Source organism: Carettochelys insculpta, chromosome 16 (assembly GCF_033958435.1).
Source record: "Carettochelys insculpta isolate YL-2023 chromosome 16, ASM3395843v1, whole genome shotgun sequence".
Taxonomy (NCBI): Eukaryota; Metazoa; Chordata; order Testudines; family Carettochelyidae; genus Carettochelys; species Carettochelys insculpta.
Window position 1 is genome coordinate 928,471 of NC_134152.1, and position 19,835 is coordinate 948,305.

At 44.0% G+C, this 19,835-nt stretch overlaps 2 protein-coding genes across 8 annotated transcripts in view; one reads left to right on the forward strand and one right to left on the reverse strand.

Moving 5' to 3' along the window:
* Positions 1–19,835, forward strand: part of IFT140 (intraflagellar transport 140) — a 193,459-nt gene that overhangs the window by 76,127 nt on the left and 97,497 nt on the right. For all 7 annotated transcript variants that reach the window (XM_075011173.1, XM_075011176.1, XM_075011177.1 and 4 more), the window contains 3 exons: positions 3,870–4,020; positions 6,835–6,966; positions 13,104–13,303. In XM_075011173.1, the coding sequence (XP_074867274.1) occupies positions 3,870–4,020; positions 6,835–6,966; positions 13,104–13,303 (483 nt within the window). The remainder of the gene's footprint in view (positions 1–3,869; positions 4,021–6,834; positions 6,967–13,103; positions 13,304–19,835) is intronic.
* The window catches only part of TMEM204 (transmembrane protein 204), a 52,993-nt gene continuing 48,451 nt past the window's right edge, over positions 15,294–19,835 (reverse strand). Inside the window, exon 3 of the mRNA XM_075011191.1 lies at positions 15,294–18,486. Within this exon, the coding sequence (XP_074867292.1) occupies positions 18,242–18,486 (245 nt within the window). The 3' untranslated portion in view covers positions 15,294–18,241. The remainder of the gene's footprint in view (positions 18,487–19,835) is intronic.

The following is a 19,835-nucleotide window of genomic DNA, read 5'->3' on the forward strand; positions in this document are numbered from 1 at the left end:
ATTCCCCTTGAGCTCCAGCTGGACTGTGGGGGCTGGGTAGGGAAAGACAAGTTCTGGCTTGGAAATAACTCCAGTAACTGTTTGTTTTTAAAAAGGAATCCATACTTGTATTTTGAACCTGTAGTGTCCTAGGGCTGCAGTGGCACTGGCTAGGAGAGATGCCTCTTCCCAAACAATTTTGACTTCCATTAAGTTTTACAATTTGTTTGGAGAGAGATACTGAAAACCATTAAGGCCAAATCTTTGTTATCTAATGTAGTTCTGGGTGTTCAGAATACTTCAGTGACTTATAAATAGCAAGCACTAAGTTTAGTGTTATGCTTTGCAGGATGAAGACCTTATTTGCAAGCTCTTTAAAGATGGGACTGTCTGTACACTCCAAATCCATATGTAAAGATGCTCCGTTTTCCCCTAAAGCAGAGAGGGAACCCCCGACCCACAGTCTGGATCCAGCCAAATCAGGCAAGCCAGGGCCAGATCCAGCCTGGGACAGGGAGAGCAGGGAGCAGTTCCAAGCTCAGGGCCGCACTGCTGCTTACTGCTGTTTCCCTAGCCATAGGGAAGGGGAGGGGGTGCAGCTGCAGCTGCAGCAGCACTGGCTGGGGGCTTCATACCATTACTCTCATTGGCTGCAATTCCAGCCACTCAGAGCTGTGGAGGGAGGTGGCCCAGAGCTACCTGCGTCTGGGGGTAAGCAGGTAAGTGCACCTCCTGTCGCCCAGACCCCGCAGCCCCGACCGCTCCTGCACCCACTTTCAGGATCAGAAAATATTGCACTATTATTTGTAATGAGAACATGACTATTTCTAGTTGACGTATGGATTTGTTTAGAATCTTAAAGATGAGCTATGTGTGCAGGTGATATGCATGCACCAGGGATAGTGACTGCAAGAGCCTATAGCATGGTGTTTTGGCAGATGCTTAATTTTTTTTGAGAGCTGTCCCTGAAGCTTTAGTGGGCTATGTAGGAAGAGTCGGTTATTAAATTGGGCCTCTGGTGCATATTTTTATGGTTTTATTTAATGATTATACCCTTCTTTCTATAGGTGTTTTGAGTATACCATATTTTGGTGTGTTTACATGCTTGAATTGTTAGAAAGGATGATAAAATACATGAACTCTGTGGGCAATGTTAATTTTATTTTTATTTGATTTAATATTACATATCTTAAACAATGTACTTTGTTAATTATGCATTCTTTTGATATTCCTCTGTATCTATGAACATGTAAACATGTATTTAGTTTTTTTTTATTGTGATGGCAGCACACATTCTCACATTACTTCAATATTAGTTCATATATCAATTCACGCATGATGGAGAAAATTAGTGGGAACACTGATAAGGGGTCTGAAGAAACATACCCTTAGTCATTATAACTCTCTGATGAGCTAATCCAGCGTAGATGCAGTATATTGAGGGTTCGAGAACAACAAGAAGTCTTGTGGCACCTTATAGATTAACAGATATTTTGGAGCATAAGCTTTCGTGGGCAAAGACCCGCTTCATCAGACGAAGGCTCATGTTCCAAAATATCTGTTAGTCTATAAGGTGCCTCAAGACTACTTCTTGTTCTCGAAGCTACAGACTAACACAGCTACCTCTCTGATATATGTTGAGGGTTGAATGTTTCTGGTAACCCAGCTAGTTATGTTGACCTAAACCCCAATGTAAACACAGTTTGGTCAACAGAAGACTTTTTTTTCTGTCAACCTCTCTATCACTTCTTAGAGAGGTTAAATAACTGCTTTGATTTAAAAAAATCCACGTCTATTGATGAAAGAAGCTTCTACACTGCAATGGCACTGCTGTGCTGATTTAATTGGAGTCCTTGCCTTCCTTCTTGAACAAAGCTCCCTCTGTGTTGACTGTGTGCAAAAAGTTAATTGTTACTATCCATCTCTAAGAAGAGTGAAAGATACCAGAAGGAAGGTAACAAGGCAGTCAAATCAAGTCTCATCTCTTAACTTTTAGATTTGCAAGCGTAGACTTGGATTAATTGTTTTTAAAAGGAAATCAAGATAGTTTGGTTAGCAGATACTGTCTTGTCAGTAATTGCTGCAGTTAGTTTACTTTGAATTAGTATTTATTTTAATTTTAGTAAGAATATATTGGTTAGCATGGGGGAGAAGAGAGAAGATGGGAGCAAAAGGAGGAACTGGGAATAAAAATGAAAATCATTTACATTTAGTAAAAGGGTGAGTGAAAACTAGGAGATCTCACTTAGACTAACATATTCTGAATCCTCATGCAGATTTTTTTTTTTTTTTTTAATAGAAGGGAGTCCCATGAGACTCGCAATGTAGCGTTAAATTCATGGCTTGTCATAGTGTGCAGATAACGTTATAAATCTTACTCCTAAAGAAGAAAAGACCAGGAATACGCACTATGTACATCTTTCCCAGGGGATTGTGAAATAAGATACATATGAGGTGCTATAAATAATACTCAGGTAATAAGTCAAGCCTGGAACTCGTGCATCGCTATTATGAGGCTGAACGTAATACAAGGAATGTTAGTATTTCTTATGATAGTTTAGAGTAGTGGTTCCCAAGCTTTCCAATAACATGGCACACCCACTTTTTTCAGCTGAATTGATTGCTCATGACTATCGTCCCTCCCTATCAGCCTGTTGGAACCAGGATGCAACATTTAAGCTCCAACAGTCTCCCTTTCTCCCCCACTTGCCACAGCAGGGAGCAGGCACCCTTGCTGCTTGAGCCCCAGCTGGTGCCGGGGCATCAATTTCCCCTGGGGTAGCTCTGCAAAGAACTGTGGTGAGGGGAAATTGACAAAATTTCACAGCACATTTGGACAGTTCTCATGGCACACCAGTGTGTTGCAGCACACCAGCTGAAAACCAGTGGTTTACTGCAAGGGTATGCAAACTATGGCCGCTGAGCTACACCTCTGTCCCATTAGACCTTTTACTCTGGCCCTCGAGCTTCCTTAGGGGAGCAGGGTCAGGGGCTTGACCTGCTGCATGTGGCTTCTGGAAGCAGGTGTAAGGAGGGGGCTGTAGACAAAGTGGCTGCAGATGGGGAAGCACTCAGAGTTGTCTGGACATACCTTCACTTAGCAGCCAGAGGGGGACATGTTGCTGTTGCTGGAAGGAGCTTGTGGAAAGCACTGCCTGGACCGTGCACCTCTGACCTCTCCCTCCTTCCAAACCTTCTTAACCCAGTCCTGATACCCCTCCTGCCTGCTGAACCCCTGGATCCCATCCTGAGGCACCTTCCTACACCCCAAACCCTTTGTACCCAGCCCCCACTCTTGAGCCTGCATCCTCAGCTAGAACCCTCACCCTCAATTCACCTCATCACCTGCTCCCCAGCCCTGATGCCCCTCCTGTCCTCTGTACTTCTTTGCCCCAATCCTGAGCATTCTCCTACATCTCAAACCCCTCAACCCTGTCCCCATTCTAGATCCTGCACTTCTACCCAGAGCTCTCTACCCCTACTGCATCTCTGCCTCCTCCCACCTCTCTGAACTCCTCATTTCTGGGACCACCTCAGAGCCTGTACTTCCAGCCAGTCCTCATCCCCTCCTGCAACTCAACCCACACTTTAATGAGCTTTCATGGCCCTCTGTACAATCTCCATACTGAGATGTAGACTTCAGGCCAAAGTTTGCCCAACCATATCTTGACTGCACTATTAGGCAATTTTTAGACATTTATATGTGATTATATTTTTGGGTTCTCCCATGGTATGTTTCGTTCCTTATTTATGTTAATGAGTTAACCAACTAGCCTGGGACATGTTCCACCTGTGGTTTGGTTTTTTGGGTTTTTTTTCATTTTTTTTTTGTTTTGTTTGTTTTTTGTTTTGTTTTGTTTTTAACATTTGTCCTCCCTTTGACCACGCAGGAATGTCACTGAGCATCCAGAACTACATGATTACATCCCCGTTAGTCACTTCTGGGACCAGAATGATCCAAGACTTTTTGTATGTGAAGCACTGCTTGAACCAAACCTGCAAAACAAACAGCAACAGCAGCCTGAGAGCTCAGAAAGCACAGTATGATTTTTCTCTTGCTCTGGCCTTTGCTAAATTATCTATCTAGGTACTGTGATTTGGTTCACAGAAAGCAGCAATCAAACAAATTTTGAAGTGTCTGGTACCTGTGACTTCTATTAGTCATAATATATTTGTTGTTAGCAGTGGGTTTAGTGCTGAAAAATTAGAACTCATGGGAAGGAAATAGGAAAATCTCATGAGCAGGAGGCCAGTTCAGAATGTTTTTCCTGAAGCTATTGTGATGGGATCAGGCCAGATTACTATAGGAAAGTGTACAAGGCAGGTGTATTAGCCCCACGTTAAAGAGGTACTTTCTCCCAGGTAAGTTTCAAAGGGCTACTCCAGAGCTATCAACTCACCTGGAAACAATCATGAATTTGCTAGAACCAATTGTCAGGTTAATCAGGAGCCAATTAAGAACCAGTTAGGACTGATTGAAATGACTTCTCTTCAGTGTACATGAGGAGCTGTGGATAAGAAGGCATTACAGAAAGACTAGGAGGTTCAAATGCCATCACGTACTGGGAAGAAGATCCTGTGGTAAGGATAAAAGAGGAGGAGAGGCTGTGTGGAAATGGCCCAGGGAATTAGAGCTGTCTATCCACAGGGTCTCTGGGCTGGAACCTAGAATAGAGGGTGGGCTCCCTCCATACCCACAACTCCCTGTTGGCCACGGGAGAGTTGATCAGGACAGTGAGAAACACTAGAGGGGAAGGAATACTTTGGAAGGCTTGTGACCTGTCCCCCATCCACACAGAAGGCCATCACAGACTATGGGGATTGGCCCCTCTTATCCCTATGCTGGCCAGTGAAGAGGATTGCCAGATAAATAGCATGTTTGTGCCCCTGGAGAAAGTTTCTAAGCTGAGAGTCACCATGCACCCCTCAGCTGAATAGTCCACCCAAAAGGTCCGGATGCAGCAAGGCATGGAAGGAACTTTTGTCAGACTACCTAGAGCTTTTCATATTGTGGTTTATTATAAGCTCAGATCAACAAAAAACAGCTCAGAGTGTTTTAGTTTTGTGTATTCCCACAGAAGCTCAAAGCTACTGATTTTTTTTTTTCATCATCACATCCTTGGGGCTTTTTTTAGAAGGTTTGAAGAAGGCACCACTGCTACTCTTCATTGCACATTTGTGGTGTGGGGGGTTTCCCCTATTATCTGCAATAGCTGAGTAAAAGTATGAAAAACACTGCAAGTTACAATGTGTGAGAGCTGGGAAGTTACTGGGAAGGAAAACAACTCTCAATGTCACATGTAGAGAAGGGTCTGAAGATTTGGGGATATTCAAAATGCAAGCCTGTATCTAGACTAGACTTGTGCAAGTGAAGTCTATTTATCAGTGGATCAAACACAAAATCACAAATCTGAATTGCCATTCCATTTTGAAATATGGATCCAATTTTGGCATCTTGGGCTCATGTCAAGTAATCGGGTACATTTAGTTAGAAGGCTAAGGACATTTCATTAAAGTTGAACTGCAAAGTAACAAAAAAGTCTTTCCTCTGTACTACTTCTTTGACACAGCCTTGATTATCTCTCTATTTTACTTCCCAGAAAAATCTCTTTTCTGCTTGCTTGTTACGTTTTTCTTTTAAAGTGATGAATTAACACTAAATGTTGCTCAGAGTAAATTGTACCAGAGAGCTAATCAAATCAAAGGCCCTTCCTTACTAATGTGCTTGCAACACTTCTGACCTCACTCTTCTACAATGTTTCCTCCTCCTCTGCTCTCTGGTAAAGGTCCCTACAATTGTTCCTTGGATCTAAACTGTACAGGTCAATGTTGCCCCTTCCAGACCAGGTTCAAATCCATGCATAATCCAATCTTAATCCTCTCCAGTTTAGAAATATCAGGTCCTCCTTCTTTGCAGAATCTGATTAGTGGGGAAGTGAGACTAAAGCTTAAGTTGTAATCTTGTGTGCCACCACATTCTGATCTTCCAGAGACCTTAACAAGGTCCTGCAGCAAAGATAAGAACATTGACCTGATATTTTTAATATGAAGAAGCAGAATAATAATTTTGAGTGCTTAAACAGAAAGAAGCAGAAAAGGGTCAAATAACTTATTATTTAAGAATCCCTATTTATCAAACCACTTAAACTTGCACTTAATTTTAAACATGTGAGTGGTTCCACTCACTTCAGTTTAAGTGGATGCTTCAAATTAAGTGTGTGCTTAAGGACTTTGTTGAATTATCAGATTGTTCTGGGTTATCAAAGCCATCTGTGAGCTTCTGCTACTGATGAGCAGTAATAGTAAACTAACAAATATTGTTCTTCAAACTCACAGGCAAGGTTACTGACATCCAGAGACCTCACTATGCAACAGGAGGTTAAATAGCATCTTCGTTGTGTTGCTTGTTGAATGACAGCTAAAGCCTTAGAAAGACAGTCTGTAGTGAAACATTTTTATATGACCTTTTAAAATGGCACTAGGAATGAAGCCAAATTAAAAAGAAATGTTAGAAGTAGTTGTGAATGTTTCTTTAAGCCTGTGTTGGATCTTTAAAACAGGTCCTTCCAGACCAGGAGCATGCTGCTGGTTGCTTCCATTTTCAGGGGTGGAGGGACTAATTCCTAAAAGGCAGAGATGACTGGCCCTTTACAGCAGGGACATAGTCTAAAGTGTCAAATAACTTGTTAGCCACTTATTGTAGGAAGGAAATCTGCTGCTCTGCCCTCACTGGCGGATATGTGTGTGTTGTTTATGTTCAAGTGAAGACTGCCTTGCGAAAATGGAAAATAAAAACAAAACTAAGAAAATATATTGCATAATGAAAACAAAACAGTACTTTATTTCCCCTTCCAGATGGATGTTTTGATTATGTCATTCTTCAGTACTGAAGAGCATGGTCTTTTGCTTCAGGACAGCTTTCCATTGCCTTCAACCTACCAGGCTCTTCTTGGCATAGAGGTGCCACATTTCTATTTTGCAAAAAAGGTGAGTGATCACCAGGAAGATGTCCTTTTCCTATTCTGCCCCAACTACATGCATGCCTTTCATTGCACTTGAGGCCAGATTTAGCCAAATGGAGTATGGAGCAAGCAGGCACAGCATCTATGAAAGTTGTGGCAAAGGGTATGTCTACACTGCAATAAAAAGCCTGTGTCACCAAATGTCAGCGTTCAGGTCAGCTGACTCAGGCTGAGGCTGAAAGTTACAGTATAGACATTAAGGCTGGGACTGGAGCCTGAGCTCTGAGACCCTCCCTCTTTGCCTGAGACTTGCAAGCCTGAGTCACCTCGCCATGGCCAGCAATGGCCATGCCTTGGGTCTTTTATTGCAGTGTAGGCATACCCAAAGTAATAAAATAGGTGTATTGACAATGTAAGTAGCAATGATGTGGCATTCGATGGATATGTAAAAAGTGAGTGATATACAAGCAAAGGAGATGGAGCAGTTTATTGGGAAAAGTAACTCACGAGAATATAAAATGTGCTTCTTTGAGTGCTTGCTCATACCTATTCAGTTAGGTGAGTGTGTGCCACACGTGTGACTGTCAGAGTTTTACCCTACCTGCTACCCATCAGGTCAGCTGTGGAGCCCTCTGGAGTGGTGCTAGTGTGGAGGCCTGTGTGTGACCCTGCCAAACTAACCACCCCTCATTTCCTTCTTGCCACATATATGGACTGTTGGATCTGTGGTTGAGTATTTGTTGCTACACCATGTCTCCGTAGCCCTTTACTGTTTAAATAGTTGTAAATAATTCTTTAGCATAGACATTGTTCTCTAGTTAGTGTTACCCAGTCAGTGGATGGGAAAGGGTCTCCCTTCTCTGTCCGCCACATCCTCTCTAGGGGTTGACACATGAAAAAGTCTCTGGACTTGAAGCAGTGCAGCTGCTGCCTGAAGTCTATGCCAGCGAACATTCACCACAACTCCTGCATTCTTTGTTTGGGGGAAGCTCAGCACGCTGATAAGTGCCAAATTTGCAAGGCTTTTAAGCCCCAGACTTGCAATGAGCATGAGTTTGGTCTCCGTCAGCTCCTTGGGGGGTTGGTGCTTCAACCTCAGTGACAGGAGTCCGCACCAGCTTCTTTAGTGTGCAGCATTCTGTCTTCACTCTGGGCCCAGTGATGAAAAAGGACTCAGCCTTGGCACACACGGTCCCCAAAACCTCCTGCATGGCACCATTCCCACTTTCTGGCATGGGCCTCAAAGATGTCCATTTCATCAGTGCCAGCTCCATCAGCCTCGATGACCTCAGCGCAGGTAGCACTCAAATCCTTCGGGGCCCATGACTCTGATGCATTGGCATCTTGCATGCTGAGCCCAATTCTCCTTGTTCACCTCAGAGTACTGGTGCTGGTCAGCCTTCATCTAGTCTGGACATGTACCGGGCAGTGTGGGGACTTAACAAAATGATGCACTCACAGCACAAACTGAGACCTCTGTCCCTTGTCATGTCTCCCAGGGCAGCCTGCATTACTAGGCCCACCTGTTCCAGCGCAAGTGCCTGGCTGCTTGGAGTCCCAGTACTGTTTGCAGTTCTGGCTTGGCTGTTTACAGCATCATCGGTCTGACTCGCACCACGGGTTGCACTCATGGCACCAATCTCCATCCCACTCCATGCACAGCTGCTCCCCTTCAAGGGTCTCCATGGTGGGTCGTTCCAACTCTGCCTGTTCTGCACACTTTTTCTACCACTTTGACTTTTGGCACCGCCTCTCTTTGGGACAGAGCCCTTCCTTGCACTGCTCCAGCTCAGGCCCTTCCACCCATCATCGTGGTCCTGAGGGTCAACCTTTTTGGCTCCATTCATCAGAATATCTGTGCACTCCTTGGCACCGTTCTTGCTCAGCGAGCATATCCTGCTCTCCACACCGGTCCGGCTTGACATGCTGGTCTGGTAAACCTCTCTCAATTTTTAAAGGAGGTATATTTCCATGTCACGATCGAGCCTTCCTATCAGCTCTACCTCTGTTTTTATAGTGGGCTGCATGCAGCTTCAGTTTACGGACCTTCCTTTGGGCTCTCCGTGGCCCCCAGCGTGTTTACCAAATGTGCGGTGGTGGTGGCCTTCCTCCAGCACAAAGACGTTCAGGTTTTCCTTACCTGGATGATTGATTGGCCCCTGTCCTTCACTTGATCAGGTGGAGGCCCAGGAGCTTTCATTAGAAAAAATTTGGACAGCCTTGTGCTCATGCTCAGTCTGGCACAATCCTCTTTGATCCCAGCTCAGTGCATAGAGTTCATCAGGGTGGTCCTTGATGACACCAAGGTGAGGGTGGTCCTTTTCAGTCATTGCTTCCAGTCTCTTGTCCCACACCTGTGCTCCCTGTTTGTTTCCTGTCACCATGGTGAGGATGTGCTGCCACATGGCGACATGCACATATGTGGTCACATTAGGTAGGCTGCATCTTCGCCCCCTCCAGGTGTGGCTGGCATCAGTGTATCACACTGGCCGAGATCACATGGAAACAGTCATCATGCTGGTGGCTAATCCCCAAAACATGCTAGTTGGCATCCCCTTTCATGCTCCCCCAACCTATTACATCTCTGGTTACAGATCAATCCTCTTGGGATAGGGGACCCGTCTGAGGCAGCTCACCGCTCAGGCCATGTGAGATGTGGCTGCTGTGTCATGGTCTTAACAGATAACTGTGTCATGGTCTTAACAGACAATAGCACAGTCCTCAACTGTTGGGGGTGGGGGATGGGTTATCTGGGATGGGGGTGTGCACGCTCCTCACCACTCTGCCTGGAAGCTCTGCACCTGCGAGACGTGTATAGCCCACTGTATCCACCTGGAGCCATCTTATCTCCAGAGGACCCCAGAGCCAGCTGGCAGACCACCTCAGTCCCTGGTTCCTTGGTCGCAAGTGGTTGATTTTTTGTGTGGATGTCCTCCACTCTCTCTTCTACCAGTGGGGCTTTCCCTGGCTGGACCTCTTCATTTCCTGTAGCAACTGCAAATGTCTTCAATTCTGCTTCTTCTGGCGCCTTAGCTCCTTAGTTGATATGTTCTTGATGTCATGGAACTTGGGGGCTGCTCTACACCTTCCCCCATTCTCTCTCGTGCACAAAGTGCTCCTCAAGGTTCACAGGGACCAATTAAATGTTATCCTGATCTCCCCAGCTTGGGCTTGTCAGCACTAGTACCCCACAGTGATGGTGCTGTCAGTGATTCTATCCATTTGGCTTCCCCTGGTTCTGGACCTCATCATGCATGACCATGGTTGTTTTCACCCCCTGGTCCTTTGTTCCTGTCACCTGATGGTGTGGTGGCTTTGTAGTTAAATACTACTGAGCTGGTGTGCTTGGAACAAGTGCAGCAATTCCTCCAAAGCAGCCAGAAGTCGTCAATACGGTGCTCGTACTTGGCTAAGTGGATATGGTTCTCTTGCTGGTGTTGTTGACACATCCTCATGCCTGTGTCCACCTGTGTTCCATAGGTGCTGGACTACCTTGTTTCCCTGCAGCAGGGTCTCACTTCTTTTTCTCCCAAGGTCTACCTGGTGGCCATCCTGGCTTTCCATCCAGGGGACCGTGGGCAATCTGTTTTCACAAACTCCGTGGTGGGAACATGCATCTGATGAAGTGGATCTTTACCCATAAAAGCTTATGCCCCAAAGAATCTGTTAATCTATAAGGTGCCACAAGACTTCTTGTTTTTTCCCATGGTGGGGTACTTTCTTAAGGGCATGGGCTGCCTTCATCCACTGACCTGCCATCTGATTTTGACCTGAGACCTTACGTGGTACCCCAGGTGCGTATAGCCCTGCTGCCCCACCTTCTTCAGACTTTGGCCACATGCTCCCTCCTTTACTTCTGGAAAGTAGCCTTCCTGATGGCTATCATCTCTGCCAGAAGGGTGTCTGAGTTCCAGGTCCTCATGTCAGAGCCACCATACATGGTGTTCCATAAGGGTAAGGGTCAAGTATGCCCTCACCCAGCTTTCCTTTTGAAAATGGTCTCTGGCTTTCATACTGGCCAGAACACTTTCCTTCCTGTTTTCTGTCCTAAATCTCACAGCTCCCCACCAGAGCAGCAACTGCACTTTCTCGATCTGAGGTAGGTGCTTGCCTTCTATATTGAAAGGACCAAGCCCTTTTGCAGGACCTTGCAGCTCTTTGTTTTTGCTAATCTTATGAATGGGCTTCTAGTTTTCTCACAGCACATTTCTTCCGGGATCATATCCTGTATTCAAATACGCTATGACCACATTAAGTTTGCCTTGACCCCTGTTATGGTACAGTCTATGCCAGCTGAAGCCTCCCCCACTGCCCTCCTGGCTCATGTTCCTTCCCGGGCACCTGTCAAGCTGCTACCAGGTCCTCTGTATAGACTTTTACATTGCACTGTGCTGTTGTGCAACAGTCCAAGCAGGATGCAGACTTTGTGGCAGCTGTCCTTAAGTCAGCCACGCATTGACTCCAACCCCACCTCCTGGATTGAATAGAAATGAGCAAGCACTTGAAGAATCAAAAATGGTTACTCAACTTTGTAACTGTCGTACTTTTGAGATGTGTTTCTCATATCTATTCAAGATCCATCCTTGTCTGCTGTCTGAGTAGCCAGCAAGAAGGAACTGAGGGGCATTTGGGTCAGCAGGATCATATATAGGGCTCTGCACTGGCACCACTCTAGGGCGCTCCACAGCTGATTTAGCAGGTACGGTAAAACTTTCTGACAGTTGTGTTGCTCATATCCAAGTTATGTGTGCATGCACCACGCACACATCTTGAAAAAGAACAGTTATAACAGTGAGTAACCATTTTATCCTATTTCTACTTTACTTTATGTTTCTATTATCCCTGTTACTTTTGGGAGTAAATTTAACTCTGGCATACGTGGGTGCAGTTTCTATTGACTTTAATAGGAGCTGCAGCCCACATACATCAGGACTGAGCTTAGTTCCCACAAAATATCAAATAGGTATAAATCACTCTTTTCTTTCACTACCATGGAATGCCTAATTGATCAAAGTTACACTCAAGCACCCTGTAATACATGGGGAAATCCAGTGTGGCCCCAAATTTTGTAGTTAGCTCCTAATCTCCTAAAAAAAGAGACTGAACAAGAACCTACCTCTAGATTGTTTCAAACTTTGTGGTGTTTAGAGCCAGATACGTGCTTTGCAACCCAGGACTGTTTCTGATACGGTACAATAACTTTTCTAGGAAGATCTGGCTTTTTTCTTGATTACGTCTATTTTTTTTTTTAACTTTTTCCATAAATAGCGAGATGAGAGAGCTGCTACATTCGACTTTCACGTTATGCATGTTTTCTTTCATGATCTCTGTTTATGCCTTACTTTTTATTTTTTAAATCCTTTCTTTCTCCTTCTTTTGTGTTTTATGCTGCCATTAGTTGCTCTTTCGGAGAGGATATATCTATAAGCCTGTTGTAAGTACTGTATATATAACTGCTGCTCTCCAGTCTTCCTTCATCTGCTCCTTTTCCCTCTTCACTTTTTTTTTGTTTTTTGTTTTTTGTTTTTTGTTGTTTTTTCTTTTAATCAGTACCTTTCTTTTATAGGCTACATTACTTGTTTAGTTTTCTGACACAGTAAGCATGTCATGGCCTTGTGAACCAAGGAGTATTTTAAACATTGAAAAGTAAATTTTGTGGACTATATTTGTGAATCTGAATACTTAATAATGGGATTCCTAATACAGGGACAGGATTAAAAAAATAAGAGGATCTGGATCGTTAACTTAAAAAAAAATTGCCACTGTGCAGAAACCAGTTGTAGAAAATTTCAGCCTGAAAGGTTCAGAAATGTGGAGGGTATTCTAGAAAAAATCATGGAAACCTTAATTGTCATGGTTATTCCTGCTCCTAGTCTAATGCTGTACAAACCTCTTTTCTGTAGTTGATGAAATGTGAATGTTGAGCCTCAGGACCTGTGATTTTTAGTAATTTTTAGACTGTCCTTCTTATATTCACAGGCTCTTGGAAAATTATTCTGAAAGCTGTTAAGAGTTTGACCCTATTCCCATTTAAGATGAAGAGACTTTTATCATTGACTTCAGGCAGTCCATATGGTTAAAATTTTGCAGAAATCTGTATTTATAGGTCAATAGACACGTTGAAGCCTGCGAGGCACTCAGTGATGGTAGTTTTCTTGTTAGCCAGGGGAAGCTGAGAAAGAAGTGCAAGGGGCATCAGGCTCAGTACAGCCCTTACAGATGGTTGCCAAAAGGCCCATGAGAGATTTCATTGGTCTGGAAGAGTGTGACAAAGCTACCCGTGAAGCTATGCTGAACTTCAGCTTCTATCTAACCATTGGGGACATGGATGAGGCCTTCAGATCCATCAAACTCATCAAAAGGTGAGACCTCAATATCTGTAATGACTCATTTAGCAGTGGGATTTATTTTCACTTGTCATATGAAATTTGTTTCTTTTATGCTGCTTTATTTTTTTCCTCCTTCTCTTTGCCCTCATTCATGCCCTGTCCTCCTAAACAAGCTGCAACTTTCACCCTTTGGGTATTGTATTAACTTTCTCTCTGCAAGTCTTGTCCTATATCTGTCATGATGGTATCATTCATTGAAAACAATGAAAAGTCAGGACATACTTAGTGTGTCTAACAGTATAGCAGAAGGGATGTACCTGGCATGCTCAACAGCATTCAAGTGAACATCTATGACTTTTGATGTTGGACATCTCATCTTTGTACCCATGTTCATGTTTTTTTTTAATGTTATTGATTAGTAGTGTTGTCAGATATTGACTGCATGTTTGTTCTCTCTGGCTACGTCTACATGTACCCCTTCCTTTTGGAGGGGGCATGGTAACGAGTGAGTTGGGAAGATGCTAATGAGGCAGTGTCATGAATATGCAGTGCCTCATTAGCATAATGGCAGCCATGGGTGATTTGAAAGGGCCGCTTTTGAATCACGCACTATCTGTGTAGACGGGGGGCCTGAAAGGCCCCTGTGGACTTCTAAAGCCCCTTGTTCCTATTTGGTTTTAGGAAGAAGACGCTTTCGAAGTCTGGGGGTCCTTTTGAAAGGCCCCCATTTACATGGATGGTGCATGATTTGAAAGCAGCACTTTTGAATCACGCATGGCCACCATTATGCTAATGACGGGCTGCATATTCATGACAGTGACTCATTAGCATCTTCCCAACTTGCTCATTACCATGCCCCCTCTGAAAGGAAGGGGCTAGTGTAGATGTAGCCTCTGTGCGCTCTTTCAGCTCTGCATGGACAGCTGGTACAGCAGACCTGGAGTAAACCACCCAGTGATCACAAGGTCCATTAAAGTGTGAAGGCAGTCAGATTTATTGTCGATGAAGCTTGGCCCTAATGCCCTGGCTCAATGGTTACAAGTACACCACTACCTTTATTCCCATTGTAATGGGCTAGCTCAGTTAGTGGTGGGATTTTCCACTATCCTTTAGGCTAGCCAAAGACACGTGCTTTGAGACTCCATTTTGTACACTGATACAAACAAGTTGCGTATGGCCCATGTGACATAGTTATGGCCCACTGGTGTGGTTTGTTGCTGCCCATTATCTTGTACATTTTGGTTTGATCAAAATATCTATATTCGTTGTCCTGTTCTTATTGTTAAGAGAGGTGAGTGTGTTCTTATTGTCTTCTGGGGGGAGGTGGGGTATCTGTACCATATTGACTATTGGCGGGTGTTCTGGTATGTATACGTGTGTGTCCTGTGCCTAGCTTTTCTTAAGAATGTGTGTGTGTTTTGGCAATATCAGCCCTGTTCTTGCCAGTTTCTGAGAATTTAGAAGCAGGCAGAGCCTGACTGCTGCTTATTTTGCTCTGTATCAGCAAACCTGGGCCGCTATTTTAGGCCTCACACCAGGCCTTGAATACAAGGGCCTGTGTCTAAGTCTATCTTCCTACTACAATCTATTATAATATTATCTAACCTGAATCAGAATTTATTACAAATTGGACATTTGAGTCGATTAATGACTGCTAAAAGATGCAGTTCAGGCATTTAGTACAAAAGATGCAGTTTGCGTTTAGTACAGCTGCACAAGTCGGGACTTAACTAAACATCTGTACTTCTTGGTTTGTTTGAAAACCCTTGGTGGGCCTTTCTGTGCACGTGATGGATTCAGGTTTTGGGGTAAATGCACAACTTATCGCTTGTTACAAAACAGTGCCGATAAAAGTTATTGACTACTGTGAAATTTTGAAACTATCAATTGTCAAGGACAGATTTGCAAATAAAAACATTGACCATGTGAATTCTTTTGTTAAGACGATAAAACATGATAGTTCATGATTAGCCTTATTGTTTACCATTCAAGTACAAAGTACATCATCCAAAGGGAATTGAACATTCACCACTTTATTTATACATTTAAAATAAACACGGTAATAACAAGTATTACAGTGTTACTGACCACATAGGTGATTTTTAAATTTTAATGTACATATTATAATATAGATATTGCAATATTAGCTGAAATAATGTCTTAAATATTCCAATACTTAATTTTTTAACTGTAATTATAGCACAATTATTTTCAGAAAATACCTTGCTTTTTTCAAATAAGTAAGGGGAATGGAAACAAACACCAGTTTTCTTATAAACTAGTGTATGAAGAAACTCCTTTTCAGCTATTTAGAACTCTGTTTTGATTGTCTAGAGCAATGTGTTAGTGCTCTGAATTCTAGAAATACTTTGGTTCTAAAGCATCAAGCTCTGTAGAGTGCTAATGACTGGGCTCGGTGCAGAAGGGCAACTGGGGTCTATATTCCTTATTACATGAAACTTTGGTTGCCGGATAGAACTCAAAAGCCAGTTTGATCACCTCTTAACCAAGAGAAGCAAAATATAAAGGAGACAGTGACAAAGGTGAAAATCAGAGAATTCAGCTGGTAATAGAGAGAGATTTTATGATGCTTGTGGCTCATTCATTCAGTCTTATCAGTGAGCATGATCAAAGTAACAACCTACACTGAAAGTTTTTGAAAACATTTCTCATTGCTGCTTGTCCTTTTCTAGCTCTTGTATTAGGAACTTCTGTGCTATGTTTTTTTGGTTTGGCACCTGATACTAAATACACGTAATTGACATGAGACAGTATGATGGCTCATGTCACTTATGCAGTAGAGCTGTGGTCTTGCAAGGCGCAGAATACCTTAGCTCCCACCAATTCTTTTGGCAGTGAGGGGTCTGTCCTACAATGATCAATTCTTAGATGCCTTGTTCTTAAGTTGGGGGCGCTAATCTGCATTTGTGTGGCAATTATGTTCCAAAACGTGGTTTCCCAAACGGGGGGGCCCTGAAGAAATTCGGGGTGGGGGTGAGGTGACCCAGTCCCCCCGCCTCATCTTCCCCCCCCGAAGAATGATCCGGCCTTTGCTTCCGGCTCTCAGCCCCTGCCATTTTACGTGGGTGACCTGGCGCAGCCGCTGTTAAAATCAGGGAGCCGTCAAAGACCCACGTGGAGCTAGTTGCCTTCTGCAAATGAGAGTGAATGTGGGTTGAGGGGGGAGGAAGAGGATGGTGTTGGGTGGGGGACTAGGGGTGCCTGGCTTTGTAGGAAGGCGGGGAGGGGCTTGGGTGGGAGGCTCTCAGGGCTCAAGCTGCCAGCCGGCTTGTGGGACTCGTGAGGCTCAGGCAGCTGACCTCGACAGAGCAAGGCTTGGGCAGTTCAGGCGGGTGGGTGGCCCTGGCAGCATGGGGCTCAGGCAGCTGGGGATGGCAAGTGGGTGGCTGGCCTTGCCAGCGTGGGGCTTGGGCAGATGGCTCAAGCTGCTGGCCTGCAGCTAAGGTGGGTGGCTGGTGTATGGGGGGCTGGTCCCAGCAGCACAGGACTAGGGTGGACGGCGGGCAGGTGCACGACTGATCCCATCAGCTGGTGGGCAAGCAGGTGGCTGGCCTCAGCGCCATGAGTCCCAGTCAGGCAGCTCTGGCAGCGCAGGTCTCAGGTGGGTGGGCGGGCAGCTGGCACGGGCAGCTCTGGAGGCTAGCATAGGGCTCAGGCAGCTGGCCAGCTGGGGCTGCACCATGCAACCACAAAGGGCCAAGAAAAAGTATTTGTGCTTATTTTTAATGTTAAATGATATTTCTATGTCAAGCTTCTGTGTTTATTTTAAATTACTAATTGAATTTTTTATTAAAAGGGGTTTGGATGATGGTAAAGAAGAGGTCGGGGGGTGAGGGTTTCTCAAAAATCAAAAGTGGGGGGTGTGATGCCGAAAAGTTTGGGAACTATTGTTCCAAAGTAATCTGCTTTAGGTGCTAGTGCAGAATAAACATACTGACTTAGTCACCCAAGTTTAAAAATTGCATGCCAAGTGCAGATTTTTGGGGAGAAGATAATCTGAGGTATTCACTCCTAGTAGTCATTTCCAACAGAGTACATTAATACTCCCAGATATATTGTGGGATCATGGTAAAAGCTCTTCACACTGATATTAACCTAAAGTGTAAGCAACTGAGTGCACTTTACACACTGAAGGCAGGGAGTTCTAGCTGTGTAGCTCTTTCACCTCTAGCTGCCTACAAAATTAAGTTAAACACTCCTATAGCATCAGCTTGTAAGAATAAAACAGTGCCTAAAAACACCTTTCTTTTTTTTTGCACTCTCATAATTTACAAATGCCTAGAATTGTACTACTTGCTTCTGGGATTGATTGATTGATTGATTGATTGTTTGACAGACCTAAATGTGGAAGAAATGTTACAGTCAGGTTAGATGTTCCCTACAATTGGGTGGGTTTGGTGCATGGTAAAGGAAACATTACCTAAGTCTAAATTATATTGTAAATTTTGAAATCCATGACAAGTTTCCTGTTTGGTCAGACTGTCTGTCTGGGTCCAAAGGAGCACTATGAACACTATTGAGTCCTTGAGCTTGTTGCATTGTCATTAGGGAGCAGAATAACTTCATTCAAAACAGGAGAAGAATTTAAAGTAGTAGGTTGCCCTTTTTCCATTTTCAGTACCCTCACCACACTCACATTTGTCTCTGCCACAGTTGAAAACTCCTGACACATGTCCTGTGAAGTTCTACTGGAATGCTTGTGCTGACAATATAAGGCTTGTCAACTGTACTGTAGAGAAAGAGAGGTGGTGTATAACATATACGTAATGTGTATTATACATATATATAGATATGTGGATGGGCTCCATCTAATAATTGAGGGCCTCTTTCCAAAAGAAATGAACTTCTTGATGTCCTTAACCACTTACTTTTAAATTACAGTGTATACTTATAGAAAAGAATTCCAATGCAAGTCTCCTCAGAGGACTCTCCCTCTTCAAACACATGCTTTCAGCACGGTGACTCAACATAGTCATTCTCCAGCCCCCTGCGGAAGTGAGCAGTCAGGGTGCGGCTAATGACAATGACTCGAGGTGCCATGCAGTCTTCCCGCCTGTGAAGGATGTTCCATATGAGGAGGGCTGCAGAGAGTGTAGCCAGGAGGCAGGCCCCAATGTTCAGGTAGCAAGACCAGGACAGGTTGGTGTAGGGCCCAATACGGTAGAAAGTCACCAATCCAATGACCAGAACAAAACCTGCAAGCAGAGTGAGAGATATTTTCAAAACAGGTGAGTCTCATGGATTTCTCTAGCACCTTTTATCACAAAGGATCTCAGAGTACATCAGAAATTATACACTGGTATCATTTTACTCAAAAACATGTCACCCCTTTGGAGCAAAACCCAGGAGGTGTCTAACAGAGCATAGAGACACTATACAACACTTCAGGACAGAAAATGGTAATTTTTCCACATGAAATTGTAGGAAAATAATTTAGGAAAATGGAATATAATATTCAAGCTTGTTTTTTGGCTAGGTTTCTGGGGTTAACCCTTCTAATTTTATTAAATGTGCCAACTTTCTAATGGGGTGAGAGGTGCTTGACCTCCTGAGACTTTGCCTCAGGTCTTGGTCCCTCACCACACAGGCACCCACCCCGTCCTGCCTCTTCTTGCTCCATTCTACCCCCATCCCCAAGCATACCTAGCCCTTGCTGCTTCTCTCTTTTCTCCCAGCACATTGTGCATGCCATAGAACATCCAAACCCCAGTGCATAGAGTGGGGCCACACTGAGGGCCTGGGAAGTCTATATTTATGGTATTGGATGATGCAGCTCTGTGGCACCTTTCACATGCAGGCTGGAGATGAATTTGTTGATCCTGCTCAAGCCTGTGACATTCTGATTTTGTCAGAGGTCACCAGTGAGTCCTGTTCTTTGGGGCTGAAAACAGCTATCTAGGGACCACTCTTCAGATTATCTTTGAAGCTCTTATATTGACAATCCTTCTTTCTTTTGCCCTGACACAGATCCATTTTCGGAGATGGTCATCTTTCATTCTGATGGCGTTTGGTCCACCTAAACTATGCTTTCAGTAACAGTTACTTAATACTGGTCATGTTTGCTCTTTGCAGTACCTTAGACTGGTGACTCTGTCCTGCCAGCAAATCCTTATTGTTGAACAGATGGAGCACATGTGAAATTGCTCATCTGTAAAGAGTCCACATTTCAGATTTGTACAGGAAATATGTTAAAAACACTGCGCTATTGATCTTGAGTTTGGTGGAGAGACAAATGTTCAGTTGGTTAAGAATTTTTTTTTTTTTCAGAACCAGCTGTGGGCCTGGCTGGCTTTACTAACTCTGGATGAGATTTCGGTACCAAGGGAACAGTCGCTTGAGATGGTACTGCCCAAGTAATTTAAATTATTCAAATTTTTTAGCTGTGTGCCCTGGATGAAGATAGCTGGCACTGGGGCATTGATGTGAGGTGATGGTTGGAAAAATACCTCTGTCTTCCCAAGATTGATGGCAAGGCCAAAGATCTGGGATGCTTCAGAAAACCTAGAAATGATGATCTGAAGATATCCTGTCTATGAACAATCAA